This window comes from Ahaetulla prasina, chromosome 12 (genome assembly GCF_028640845.1).
Source record: "Ahaetulla prasina isolate Xishuangbanna chromosome 12, ASM2864084v1, whole genome shotgun sequence".
Taxonomy (NCBI): Eukaryota; Metazoa; Chordata; class Lepidosauria; order Squamata; family Colubridae; genus Ahaetulla; species Ahaetulla prasina.
Genome location: NC_080550.1, coordinates 26,510,919 through 26,525,291, shown reverse-complemented (window position 1 = coordinate 26,525,291; position 14,373 = coordinate 26,510,919). Strand labels below are relative to the sequence as shown.

At 42.9% G+C, this 14,373-nt stretch overlaps 1 protein-coding gene across 3 annotated transcripts in view; it reads right to left on the bottom strand.

Annotated features, from left to right (window-relative positions):
* LOC131183986 (fatty acyl-CoA hydrolase precursor, medium chain-like) overlaps window positions 1-14,373 on the bottom strand; it is a 30,149-nt gene that overhangs the window by 7,800 nt on the left and 7,976 nt on the right. For 2 of the 3 annotated variants that reach the window (XM_058154825.1, XM_058154827.1), the window contains exons 4-9: window positions 10,299-10,432; window positions 8,276-8,429; window positions 5,853-5,957; window positions 4,974-5,081; window positions 4,018-4,158; window positions 1,195-1,275 (exon numbers count right to left, since the gene is read on the bottom strand). In XM_058154825.1, coding sequence (XP_058010808.1) covers window positions 1,195-1,275; window positions 4,018-4,158; window positions 4,974-5,081; window positions 5,853-5,957; window positions 8,276-8,429; window positions 10,299-10,432 — 723 coding nt within the window. The remainder of the gene's footprint in view (window positions 1-1,194; window positions 1,276-4,017; window positions 4,159-4,973; window positions 5,082-5,852; window positions 5,958-8,275; window positions 8,430-10,298; window positions 10,433-14,373) is intronic. The other variant, XM_058154826.1, reaches the window with a different exon arrangement.

The window sequence follows — 14,373 nt, the reverse complement described above, 5'->3', positions numbered from 1 at the left end:
ACTGTTCAAAGTCACAATGATGTAAAAAGCCATCCCTACAACCATTGCCAGGATCCTTTGGTCCCCTGGTCACCAGGCAGGTGCTTCCACAGGCAGAGTTAATGAGGAAAGCGAAGATCACGGTCGCTGCTGCTCACACGGCAGTCAAATGGCGAGGTGGCTCAGAAGCCTTTTGCCATCACATGATTTCTCACTTAGCTTAGAGATTAATCACAGCCTTTGTGGCCATGTGGCAATATCACAGCGTCATTTTATTTTGATACCTGATTTTTATTCTTAAAGCTAAACATTTCATAAGCTCCAGTTAAAAGGAATGGAAATTGCTGAAGTTTCTTTGAATTTCTGTAGCTTCTTATGAGCAGCCTGTGCCACTCTCCCAATTGTCTGCCTTGTTAGACCAAATTATTTTAATATATTGTAGCCTGCTTCTAATCTAAAATGTGCTAACAGCTCTGTAATCTTATAAGGAAGTGTAAAATATCAATCATTCAGTCACCCTGGGCTGCTGGAGATGGAGAATCCCACTCTGCTCTGGGTGAGAATCCCAAAGACAGACTCACTGCTGTCCAGAGGCTGCCCAAGGCTCGGCTTGGACTTTTACAGCCATTTTCTCCCTGGATTTCCTTCTGGGGGTCCATCAGGAGCCCTCCATTCCATCAAGGCCATTTGGGGAGCAAGTCCTGATGGCAGCGATTTAAAAAAAATATTTTTAAAAAATTGCTGACAGGATGCTGAAGTACTGAGCTACTAAAATCTTTTGTTGTTATTGATAATGCAGACTCTACACTAATTACCCAATTAGAATAAAAATATTCAAAAATATCAACTAATTTAACAAGAAAAATATATAAAATAGACACATCATAGCAGAAACACAGCTTCAGATCCTTTATCTTTGTCCTACAAAATCTTCCTCACTCAGGATGGACTTAGATTTTCATGGCTCCCCAGCTTGCCAGCTACTCTGTTTAACACAAAAGAAGTAATAAATGACAAAACTAACAACAGGAAAGCAGAAGGATGGTGACCAGGATTAATCTGTCAGCAATGGTTGGAGAAGGGCTGGCTGAGCCCTCCCAGCTGCCTGAACAGTCAGCAGGTCCAGCTTTCTAATCAAGCCATTTGTAACCCACCAACTAACATTCCACGCAAAGTGAACGTTATGAAAGAGAGAGAAAGGGGTTTGTCTGATACCCAGCTTGGCTGCAACTCAGCTGCAATCCTTTCCCGATCCATGCCTTCTACAAGATCTGAAGAATTCTTTACCAACGAAGACTGAAATCCAAAAAAGACATTTCAGAATCTGAAGTGAACTCAAGGAGGCACAGATTATACAAATTATAAAAACTGAGCTACTACCATATTTGGTAAAACTTTAAGTAGATATTAATGAATTAAAACATATTTTGTCACAGTGCAATAAGCACTTAAAACCATTCATATAAAAACAGTTTATAAACAAGCTTGAGGAGGATTCTCCAAAAATGAATGTGTTTTTTTTTAAAGTAAAACAAGCTAATAAAGAATCTTGGCATGACATAAAGTGTAATGCATCCACAGAGGGGGAGGCTGCTCTCCCCCTCTGCCTGCTGCACGGCAGCCAAGAGCAAGTGGGTTTTGTGGCCCCTCCATTAAGCACGGACCCTGGAAGAGCCACCCCCCCAATGCAGTCTGCCCAATTCTGCTGGCTTCTAAACCATTTCAGGATGTGCCCCCGGACCCATGTATTGTGTATCCCCTGCCCTCCTCTCCAACTATGTTCACTATTTGGCTTCCTTTTGGTTTTCTTTTTAGGCAAGGTGTGTGGTGGAAGGTTGTGCAGATTGCACAGAGTCGCAGGAGGGAGGAAGCAAGAGACAAGACATTTGTAGTCTGTGTGCAAGAAAGAGGGTGACGATGGCTCCTGCTTGGGGGTTCCCAGAATGTAAATTGTCTGCTTTAGTTTGGCAAGATTTCTGTCTATGGGTGAGGAACAATAAAGGAAACAGCTTAGAAGAATCGCAGTGATCTCTCTTGGTTTTGGAACCTGACATGCTGGCTCTTTTTCATTTGGCCTCTACTTCTATCAGGTCATCTTTGCTGAACTTTGTTGAAATCCAAACCAATCAATCAGTCAATCTCTGGTCTGGGCACCCTGTGCGGGACTTAAAAGAACTGCCTTCTCCTTCCTTGATGTTGCTCACTGTCACCTCTTGGACCACTGGCCAAATCCTTTCTATGAGGCTTAGCATCCAGTGTCAACCATCTTTCCCTTTCTATAAAGAAAATAAGAACAGCATCCGCCCAATTCTTATACAAACTGGGCAGCCGCTCCAGAAATAAATTATATTCAGCTCAGTGGTGAAATCCAATTTTTTTTACTACTGTTTCTGTGGGCGTGGCTTGGTGGGCGTGGTGTGGCTTGATGGGCGTGACAGGGGAAGGATACTGCAAAATCCCCATTCCCACTCCACTCCAGGGGAAGGATACTGCAAAATCCCCCACTCCCACCCCACTCTGGGGTCAGCCAGAGGTGATATTTGCCATTTCTCTGAACTACTACTGAAAATTTCCACTATCCGTTCTCCAGAACCTGTCAGAACCTGCTGGATTTCAACCCTGATTCAGCTACACCAGCATCTTGTTAGTTTTCAATATTTTCCCCATTATAAGTTTTATCTATGTTGGCTTATTTCTAGGTATTTGTTTTTAATCTATATGCTGCTCTGAGACAAGTGTGGAATTGAGTGGCATTATAAACCTAATAAATGAATGCTTATTAAATATTTAGATATGAGCCAGCAGTGTGCAGCAGCAGTAACCATTTAGATATGAGCCAGCAGTGTGCAGCAGCTGTTAAAAAAGCCAACACAGTTCTGGGCTGCATAAACAGAGGGATAGAATCAAGATCACGTGAAGTGTTAGTACCACTTTATAATGCCTTGGTAAGGCCACACTTGGAATATTGCATCCAGTTTTGGTCGCCACGATGTAAAAAAGATGTTGAGACTCTAGAAAGAGTGCAGAGAAGAGCAACAAAGATGATTAGGGGACTGGAGGCTAAAACATATGAAGAACGGTTGCAGGAACTGGGTATGTCTAGTTTAACAAAAAGAAGGACTAGGGGAGACATGATAGCTGTGTTCCAATATCTCAGGGGCTGCCACAAAGAAGAGGGAGTCGGGCTGTTCTCCAAAGCACCTGAGGGTAGAACAAGAAGCAATGGGTGGAAACTGATCAAAGAAAGAAGCAACTTAGAACTAAGGAGAAATTTCCTGACAGTTAGAACAATTAATAAGTGGAACGACTTGCCTTCAGAAGTTGTGAATGCTCCAACACTGGAAATTTTTAAGAAAATGTTGGATAACCATCTGACTGAGATGGTGTAGGGTTTCCTGCCTGGGCAGGGGGTTGGACTAGAAGGCCTCCAAGGTCCCTTCCAACTCTGTTGTTATGTTATGTTATGTTATGTTATGTTATGTTATGTTATGTTATGTTATGTTATGTTATGTTATGTTATGTTATGTTATGTTATGTTATGTTATGTTATGTTATGTTATGTTATGTTATGTTATGTTATGTTATGTTAAATATGCTGCAGATATCAGCAGCTTACAGGAGTGATCATGGACATCTTTTTCTGAGTTAAATGGACATTTCATCACTCCAACAAAACCCATTGTGACTTAATTTTCCCAAGGTGCATTGGAAAGAGTTGGCCAGCTGCCCAGAAGAGAGGAATATCTCAGCAAAACTCACAAAATGAAGGCCACAGTCAGGCTCCCCCCACCCCCCCAGCTTCACCCTCATTCTTTTCCTATCAGGGAGATCACATTCTCCTTTTTTCATAGGGGGTGCATTAAACACACACACACACCGGCTCTCTCCTGCTCAATCAAGACGTATTTAAGAAGAACTGGAAGTGGCAAAAGTAGGAAGGACAATGTCGCTAGGCTATTTTCAAACTATTCCCAAACTGATCTCTCTTAGAGTTACTTATCGGGGAGTAAAGTATTTTGCAAATCCCAAAAAACTTACTCCATAGAGGAGCCATCCGTATTCATTATTATTCACCCCAATTAAATATGGGATGGCATGAAGCTCCTGGGAGACCAATAATTCCTCTGGTGCTTTTAGAATGAATTCTCCATCAACGACTGCAGGGATAAGGTGAAGTTCCTGGGGGGGAAAAGTTACAATAGTGCAAAACTAGAAAGGTACAGAAATGTTCCCTTTGAGGCTCAACAAAAATTAAGAAAATTTAAACTTCTGCAATCTCTGAGGGAGATAGCCAGTTAAGAAATAGGAAAAATCAATCAATCAATCAACCAACGTCTGCCTGCCTGCCTGCCTCTGTACAGGTTAAAACTATCTGGCCAAAAGCTAGAGTTGTGAACTGAGCACACAGACCCATCCCAGGTATCATGTTGCTTATGAGCTCTGCATCTCTCCTGCTCTCTCAAGGGATCATGATTTCATCCCTCTGATGGTTGCTTGACTTCATTAAGGGGATGGGGGGGAGGCAGACATGTGGAACAAGCTGATCTTCTAGGACCCAAAACTCGTCTTAAAAGAAAGGGTGCTTCTTTCTTCAGCTCTCCAGCAACAGCCAGTTCCAGCCTGTTTCTCAAGGCCAACCTGTTATCACTATCCCACCTCGGAGTTCTCATAACACCTTTGCGGCATCGTATTTGCTACTGGTGGACATGAGGCTCTGAATGGGGGTTGAACAGGAGAAATTAGCTTAATGCTTTGTGTGGGAATCTTCAGACTTCGCCTGACTTCTCTGCAATCTGCAAACTTCTCTCAGTAAAAGCTCCTTTTGAAATACCATCTGTTTCAAAAGTCTTGCATTCCTGAGAAGATAGCTGAGGCAGGGCCTTACATTTGCACTCAATGATCTTGATGGCTGCTTTCTATTTGTTAGATTCTGACTTTTAGTGGATGAACATCCTGTCAGTAGAACGGAGAATTGTACACCTTCCATTTCTTACCGGAAGCAACCTGGAAATCAGTGAATTTAGTTCTCCTTCAGTCTTGTTCCGTAAGCAGAGCAGCATGGCAGGACTGGTAGTCTCACAGTTGGCAGCAGATGCCACTTTCTTCAAGGTGGAAGAAATATGCAATTTAAATGAGGTACAATTTATATTTATCAAACAGGGATACAAGGCTATGGTCCTGCTTGCAGAATTTAATCCTGATTTTGCCTTTTCTGAACTTCCACATGCAGTAGCTTGGACTTCCTACAAAAGCAGGACCTGACCGCCTTGACTCTCTACAAGGAGGGCACACCTGGGGAAGTGACAACACCCCCCCTCCCATATGTACCCATAGAGCTGCCCCAGGTGCCTGTAATCACTGGTGGGTCTCATGTGAGCAGGATATGTCTCTCTGCTTCTAGGGATGTGGGGGAGAGGCTGAGTACCTGGCAGCTGGGCAGCAATTAAAATGCAGGAGATTTATAGGCACAGGCTTTGCGGGTGTGGTCGGGATTTGTCCTTTCCTACCGCTTTTAGACCAATTTACTTTATTTATTTATTTATTTATTTATTTATTTAATTTTATTTTATTTTGTCACAACAGTATATATAAGCATAAGCATGAAATAACTATAAGCATGTATATATAAGCATAAGTATGTCATAACTATATTAATTGGATATAATGAAAGGAAACAATAGGACAGGAACGATAGGCACGCTTGTGCTCTTATGCACAATACTTATACTTCTAGAACCCAAATCATTTTGATGGCTATCTGAAATATGCCTGATCTGTTCTCTCTTTCCCAGTTTTAACAGATCCATGGCTCGCTTTTATTTACAGTAAAAAGCCAGGTACCAGCGTGCAGTTCTCAGACAATGGTTACTTACTTGAGCAAGGACTTCTGGACGCTGGATGAAGAAGCCAGGCAGCTGGACAGTTCCACTCTCAGAGATCGCTCTGTGAAACAAACCCTTGGACAAGGGAGATAAAATCTACCCGCACAGACAGTCAGAAAAGAACATAATATTCCATCACCTTTTGAAAGGATCTTAATAATAATATATCAAACTTCTCTTGAACAAGGAACTCATCTCTGGAGCTGTAGTGCCAATGGAATTGGGCATGGAAGCCTGTGAGGTTGTGTGCTTTTTAAAAATGCTGTTATTATCCAGAGTAAAGCCAGTTAAAGGAGGTAGAGAAGTTTTCCTAAACTTTAATCCTGAGGTTTGACCAAAGTTGCTTAGATAAAATGAGGCACACCACAAGAGTCTTGTCATTCAAGAACATTTCAATATCTGCTTCAATTTTGAGATTTTTGAAAAAGTGGTTGAGATTTTTGAAAAAGTGGAAAAAGTTTGCCAAGACCACCAATTCAGTTTCTGGGTTGCTGCCAGCAGATCAGAAACCTTATACCCTCCCCAGAGTTCTGCAGCCAGAGTTTTTTGAAAATATTTACCTCACATCCTAGACATAAACTGTTTCAATTCCTACCCCCGAAATGACACTAAAGAGCACTGCACACCAGAATAACTAGACATAAGAACAGTTTTTTCCCGAAGGCCGTCACTCTGCTAAACAAATAATTCCCTCAATATTTTCAAAAACTATTTACTAAATCTGCACTACTATTAATCTTCTCATTGTTCCCATCACCAATCTCTTTCCATTTATGACTGTATGACTGTAACTTTGTTGCTGGTAATCCTTATGATTTATACTGATATTGATTGTTCCTGATTGCTTATTTGTACCCTATGCTTATCATTAAGTGTTGTATCATTAAGTGTTAAATTGTACCCTATGACCATCATTTGTGTTGTAAATGTTGTACCTTGATGAAGGTATATTTTCTTTTATGTACACTGAGAGCATATGCACCAAGACAAATTCCTTGTGTGTCCAATCACATTTGGCCAATAAAAAAAAAATCTATTCTAAATTCTATTCTCTGATGGTTCTAATTTGCACAATGGGCTTAATCAACGAAGAAGCAGCGGCATCCTCAACATCCTAAGCTTGTTTAGTTTTAACCCTGCTTAGGGTTTTTGGGGTTTAGCCAGAACACGGAGTTCTGCGTCCTGCAGGAGTCAGGCTAGTTTCCCACTCAAGTCATTTATCTTGTGCAAACCCAGCCAGTTATGAAGCAATCCTGAGTACAGGAACTTATTGGTGTTTATTCATTCATGTACTAGAACCCATCTCATAGGGTTGAGGCATAAATAAGTAAAACTGGCAAAATTTTAAAATCAACTTAATAGAACAGAATAACAGAGTTGGAAGGACCTTCTGAGATCTTCTAGTCCAACCCCCTGCACAAGCAGGACATCCTGCACCATTCTGGACAAATGGCTGTCCAGTCTCTTCTTAAAATTCTCCAGTGATGGAGCACCCACAACATCTGAAGGCAAGTTGTTCCACTGATTAATTGTCCCCACTGTCAGAAAAATTATCCTTAGCTCCAGGTTGGATCTTTCTTTAATAATCTTCTACCCGTCACTTCTTGTACTGCTTTGGAGAACAGGTTGACTCCCTGGTCTTTGTGGCAGCCTCTCCAATTTTGGACTGATAGCCTGTCTCCCCTGGTCCTCCCTTTCACTAGACCAGCCATGCCCAATTCCTGCAACTGATCTTCATACGTTTTAGCCTCCAGCCCCCTAATCATCAAGGAGGCTCTTTTCTGCACTCTCTCCAGAGTCTCAACATCTTTTTTATAATAGGGTGACCACAACTGGATGCAGTATTGCAAGAGTGGTCTTATTAAGGCTTTATTAAATGGCACTAATACTTCATGAGATCTTGATTCTCTTCCTCTGTTAATGCAGCCTAGGATTGCATTGGCTTTTTTGGCTACTGCCTCACACTGTTGGCTCATATTTAAGTGATTGTCTACTAGGATTCCAAGATCCCTCTCACAGTTACTGCTAATGAGCCAGATTTCAACTAACTTGCACCTTTATTATTAATCTGATTATTACTAAAAATAATCTGTATCTGTACAGATTATTGATTTAAACAGAAAGCATCAGAGGCAGACCTTACCCAAGAGATACAAAAAGCTTTAAAGCCAGGAGCAAAGGAAGCTGGAAAAGGAGAGATCAAGCAGTGAAGGACACAAGAAAATTAAACAGAAGCAGAGCTTCTGATGAGATAAGGATATCTGGAGGGTAATCTCTTATTGGATCTGTAACCCCCCTCCCCAAGTTGCAAAAAGTTTTCAAACTAACTCTGAATGTCCATGGCCCAAAACAAGGGATTGAATGGGATGTGCTCTGTCAAACATCTTTCAGCTACTTTGACATCACGTACTCACCTGAGCCCCTACGCTGAATCCTCCGGCAGACTCTCCAAAGATAGTCACGCAGGAGGGGTCTCCTCCGAAAGCCTCAATGTTTTCCTGAACCCATTGGAGGGCTGCTACTTGGTCCAGGAGCCCCCAGTTTCCCGGGGCTTCTTGGGAGCCAGTGCTGAAAGAAGAACAGCTCAGAGTAGGCAGTCAAGAAAAGGATCCTTTTTTGTTCTGGGCATTTCTTAACCAGTTATAATATTGAGGAAGAGATGGAGCGGGAACCCCTCTTAATGCCTAATTGAATTATTAGTACTATAATAAATGTTTATTCATTAAACATGAAACTCAGTCAACTGAACATTTAAAGATATTATGATTATTGTTGTTCTTGTTATTTTATTGATTTAATCTTCAATTTGATTCGCATTTGGGACTGGTTAAAAACTTAACAATCTAAGTCCTAACCAAGGGCCTAAGAGTTGTTAAGGTAACGTCTGAGTATATTGGTAGTTCTGAGTAAGGCGGTTTTTTTGCAAAGTGAGGATATTCGAGTCTGAGAAGTTCAGAATTTCCACGTATCCAGGCAGCCCTTTGGGTGTTGCTCCAAGGGCTCCTATTACTATTGGTACAACCATCGGTTTCTTCCTCCACAATCGCTCAACTTCAATTTGCAGATCGTGGTATTTTGTTAGTGCTGCTGCTGCTGCTGCTGCTGTTGTTATTATTATTTTCTGGATGAATGATCTAGAGGAGCAACGTCAGCAGGCATCTCTGCTTGCTTGCCAGCTTGCTGCCAGCTGCCATGGAAATTGGGTGTGTGTGTGTGAGCCGTGAGCACTTGGGGGGGAAGCGTGCAGGTGGAGACAGTAGAAATTTTTTGTAAAGCTTTGCAACTGCCAGCCTGGACTTTGCTTGTCATCTTCAAGGCCAATTCTTCTAGCTTCGGCATGCAGAAGGGAGTAACAATGGAGCAGAATCAGAGCCTTTCCCAAAATATCTTCTGGCCAATGACTGAACTCTGGTTGCCTGGCTACGGGGGTGGGGTGGGATTCTAGGTTTATTTCGATTTGATGCTTTGCACGTTCTTGCTTCAGATCTTGCCTGACTTAGCTGTATTCACTTCTATCCTAGTAAAAGTACATTTTCTCTATCCTGTAGAGCCAAGGGCTTTTCTTTCCCAGGAACTGGGTAGAGGCAGCCCTGACCTTTTCTAACGTATTTTATTAAAAGGTATGAAATACCATGAACAGTAAAAAAGCTCAAGCTTTTCAATCAAACATGTTAATTGAAAATAGGCTACCAGAATTTCTGAATGTTGAGGAACCTTTTCTACAGAAACACCGTGAATGCCTTCAGAACAGAAAGCGACCTTCCCCTTTTCTTCCTCCTGCCTGCCTGCAGCTTATCCTGTTCCAAAATGTGCTCCTCATTCTATCCTACCTGCTTTCCCTTCTGGAAGTGGATTCCTGCCTGTTAGATTCTCCATTTCCCCCTCCCTCTTTTCTGTTCACAGTGCTCGTCTATGCAAACCATTCCTGGGGTTTGTTTTTTTCAATTTTCACATTTTTCTTTTATTTATATAGATTTCAGCTCCTCTCTTCAAATCACGACCAGGATGACTTAAATAAGAATGTCTAAAATATTAGAGAGAGACCACAAAATCATTCATTCATGCAGTAAATTTCATTTCATATAGTAAATCCACAATGATATGAAAAATGCATCAAAATAAAACAGGTAAAAATGGGGTCTGCAAATGCTCTAAGTTCCACATAGCTGTTTTCCAAGCTCCAAGCCGCCACTCTGCTATTGGCAGTTTTCAAGTAAGTTCCCAAGTGCCAATCATGGGACGTTTTCTGAAAGCTGCCTTTGTTATACGTAGATTAATGGCGGAATAGATGGCTGCTTTAGAATTGCTTATAGGAGCTTTATTCTGCAGGCATTTGCAAACCATAAAAGTCAGCTAAGCTGCCTGGGCCCAAGTACAGGAAATGGGCTGACCGGATGCAATTTGGGATGTTTTCTTAGGTCTTACAACTTATTTTACCTGAGGAATCCAAGAATCCCTAGCCGGTACTGAACCACGACCACCACCACATTTCCATAAGCGGACAAGGCGGATCCATCGTAGAGCGAAGCCCCGCCAATGACCAGGCCACCTCCATGAAGCCAAACCATCACCTAGAAAATAGAGCAGAAAATTGACCATCACTGAAGTGATTGATCTGGCAAAATTTTAATTGTTTTATCTCTGTGCAAACATTCAATTGATTAATGGGTTAATAGGGAGGGTCTCCTCAGGGTGCCGTCGGTCAGACAATGCCGGCTGGCGACCCCCAGGGGGAGGGCCTTCTCCGTGGGGGGCCCTGCCCTCTGGAACGAGCTGCCTCCAGGGATAAGTCAACTCCCTGACCTCCGGACCTTCCGACACGAGCTGAAGACATTTTTGTTCCATTGCGCAGGGCTGGCCTAATAGTTTTAATGGGGGTTTTCTATTAGAGTTGTTAGTTCTTCTTAGTCAAATAAATAAAAATTTAACTAGAAGTCTATGTTTAATGGGAATAACAGAATAAGATCGTTGGAAGGGAGCCAGACATGGCCTGTGAACTGTAAGAGCTCTGATCAATCCCACCTGGGTTTGCCTAACCAGCAGAGCAAGGTGTGGAGAAACCTCCGTTCCCTTCTCTTCTCTTTTCCTCCCTTCCCTAAGAAACAGGAAAAGAATTCTGTCTTGAAGAAATGAAAAATGTGGGTTCTGCTCTGATAAATCTTGCCATCACCAATCTCTTTCCACTTATGACTTTATGACTATAACTTGTTGCTGGCAATCCTTATGATTTATATTGCTATATTGATCATCAATTGTGTTGTAAATGTTGTACCTTGATGAACGTATCTTTTCTTTTATGTACACTGAGAGCATATGCACCAAGACAAATTCCTTGTGTGTCCAATCACACTTGGCCAATAAAATTCTATTCTATTCTATTCTATTCTACATGTATATAATACCGCCCTGAGTCCTTCGGGAGATAGGGCGGTATATAAATTTGAATAAATAAATAAATAAATACAAAAGGGGCAATTGTGGAAAAATTGTAACAAATCAGATTCTCCCCTTAACTTTATTCTTCATACTGCTCCTTTTAAATAGTAACGCAGACTTTTCCAACTCAGCAGCCCTCTGCTTCACTTAAACGTGACTGAACAATTCCATTAACAATAGCTGCTGGCGAATCACAGGATTTCAGATTCAAAGAGGGGGTAACATTGCAGAAACTTCCAGCAAATAGAAAGGAGGAGGTATCTGCTTTTATATTAACAACCAATGGCATAAAAACGTCGCTACACTAAAGAAATTTTGTGATGTGGACTTAGAAATACTGCTATTTAATTGCATCTCCTACTACAGCCCCCCTCTCTCTGGAGAGTTTTCTTCATTCACCTTGGCTGGGCTCTACATAACAAGCTGGCATAAACAAGGCATTGCAAACCTTAAGTGGCCAAATCCAGTGGGCTGAACAGAGATATCCAGACTCCCTACTCATTGTATCAGGTGATTTCAGCAGTGCTCACCTAAGCCAGGAGCTGCCAAGATGCACTCAGCCTGTTAGCTGCCTCACCAGACACACAAATGTTTTAGACCAGCAGTCACCAACTGGTGGTCCGCGAGAAAATTTTGGTGGTCCGCAGAAAAATTATTTGCATTTTTTATATTTATATTATATTTAAATCAGGGGTCCTCAAACTACAGCCCCTGGGACAGATACGTGCAATGAACATTTGTGTTGCTGCAGAGAATCTCCCCCTTTGGGGTCTTTTTGTGTGGGTTGGAGGGGGGCGGAAATTCTGACTTGAGGTCTGCTTCAGCCTCCTGGCTTTGGCGAAGGCTGCAGGGAAGTGCCATTGGTAGCAAAGAGCCGGAAGGCCTTGTTCCAGTGGGACTGCATCATGGCCTGGAACTGGCTGACCATCTCAGCCCGCTGAGCCTCCAGGTGCCGGTACCTGGCCTTGCTTGGAAAGCCTATGTTCCTAGTCCTCAGTGAGGTTCTTCTGATGAGCCTCTTTCTTGGCCAGATCCAATTTTAACTGAGCTCTTTTGCCAAATCTTTCACTCCAACAACTGCTTCCTGTTGGGGCATTAAGGATCCCAGGCGGGCAGGTGAGGAGTGGCTGGGAGGAGAGGGGTGAGTAGAGGCTGGCGAGCCGCCCCTTGACATGAGTGACATCGAGTTGGCCATGCCCACCCAGTCACATGACCACCTAGCCGAGCCACCCAGCCAGTCATTAGGCAGATCATATTAGTGGTCCGCAGGATTTTAAAATATGAATTTAGCGGTCCTTGAGGTCCGAAAGGTCGGGGACCCCTGTTTTAGACCATTGCTGCTCAATATGATGCCTCTCGCTCCCTACCAAGAGCAGCTGTGGGCCACTCCGATCATTGCATGGTTCACCTTGTACCTGTTTACAGGCAAAGAATTAAAATCACAAAACAGTTGAAACAGTGAAATCTTGGATTTATTATTTTATTTATTTATTTAATCAAATTTGTATACTGCCCTATCTCCCGAGGGACTCAGGGCGGTTCACAGGCCAATAAAAACATATAAATACAAATTAAGATCACAATTAAAAACCTTATTCTAAAGCCAAATTAATTAAAAATGATATAAATACTAAAACCAATTAAAATCAATATAAATTTAAAACCTAGTCCAGTCCTGCGCAAATGAATAAATATGTTTTAAGCTCGCGGCGGAAGGTTCGGAGGTCCGGAAGTTGACGAAGTCCTGGGGGGAGTTCGTTCCAGAAGATGGGAGCCCCCAGAGAGAAGGCCCTTCCCCTGGGTGTCGCCAGACGACACTGCCTAGCTGACGGCACCCTGAGGAGTCCCTCTCTGTGAGAGTGCACGGGTCGGTGAGAGGTATTCGGTAGCAGCAGGCAAATTAAACAGGAAAATTAAAGCTACAGGCTTGCCTCGGCTGCACAGACTGGAACATTTTTGAAGTTGCCTCAGCAAATTTGGATGAACTCATTGACACCGTGACATCCCACCTTAGCTTTTAGGAGGACTTGTGTGTGCAGACCAAAACTTTATGGAACTACGTAATAATAACCTTGGTTCAAAGCTAAGCTCAAGTGTCAACGCTGTGACAAAGTCTACAGGAAAGGAGATAGAATGTTGTGCAAACAGACTAGGAATGTATTAACAAGGGAGATCAGGGCAACGAGAAGCTCCTCTGAAAAGCTGAGGAATCAGTTCTCCACAAATGAACCGCAAGTATGGAAAAGCCTGAAAAATATCACTGGCTGCAGCAGACCGACCTCCCTCCCTCGCAGAAGAGAATTGGCAACTGGCAAATGACCTGAATGTGTTTGAGAGGTACTGCAGGTTTGAGAGGAGACCACTGTCAACTATCGCTACCTTCTCCACCTCAGATACCCCAACAACAGCTAAGTCTCCTACACCCAACTCCATCCCTCCGAGCCCCCCATCTCTGGTGTAACACAGAAAACGATGTGTGAGATCTGTTTCACAGACAAAAAGGTGTAAAGCACCAGGGCAGGGCAGGGTAATTCCCTCTCCCTTGAAAGTCTGTGCTGACTAATTTGGATTTCACCACTGCCCTATGACTATGTAGGACAGACAGGAAGCTAACCACCAGATTGCAAGAACACAAGCGAGGGGTCAAGACGAGGAGACACGAACTCATTGGTAGCCTCACACTGCAATGAACAAGGTCACACATTCAATTTTGCAGCTACTAAGATTGTTGGACCAGCAGGCACAAAAACAGCCAGTGAAATGATTGAAGCCTGAGAAACAAGCCCCTCATCAGTCAACAGGAGTGCCAATTTACTACCAGCCTGTCAAGTACTTAAAAGGCAAGGGCTGGGCAGCACAAGCAAATGACTGTTAATGATTTAAACCCCAGCCATCAACACACCCCAATCATTATCTAAAAAGCCGCATACAACAGGCACTAAGAATACTACACAGAGAAAAGCTGTTGTGTCTTGCCCGCCCTCAGAGCAGCCGGGGCCTTCTTATCTGCTCCCGAACACGGAGGAATGTATGCCTCCCGGCCCCAGTCCTGGCTCCATGCCCAGACAAACTGCAG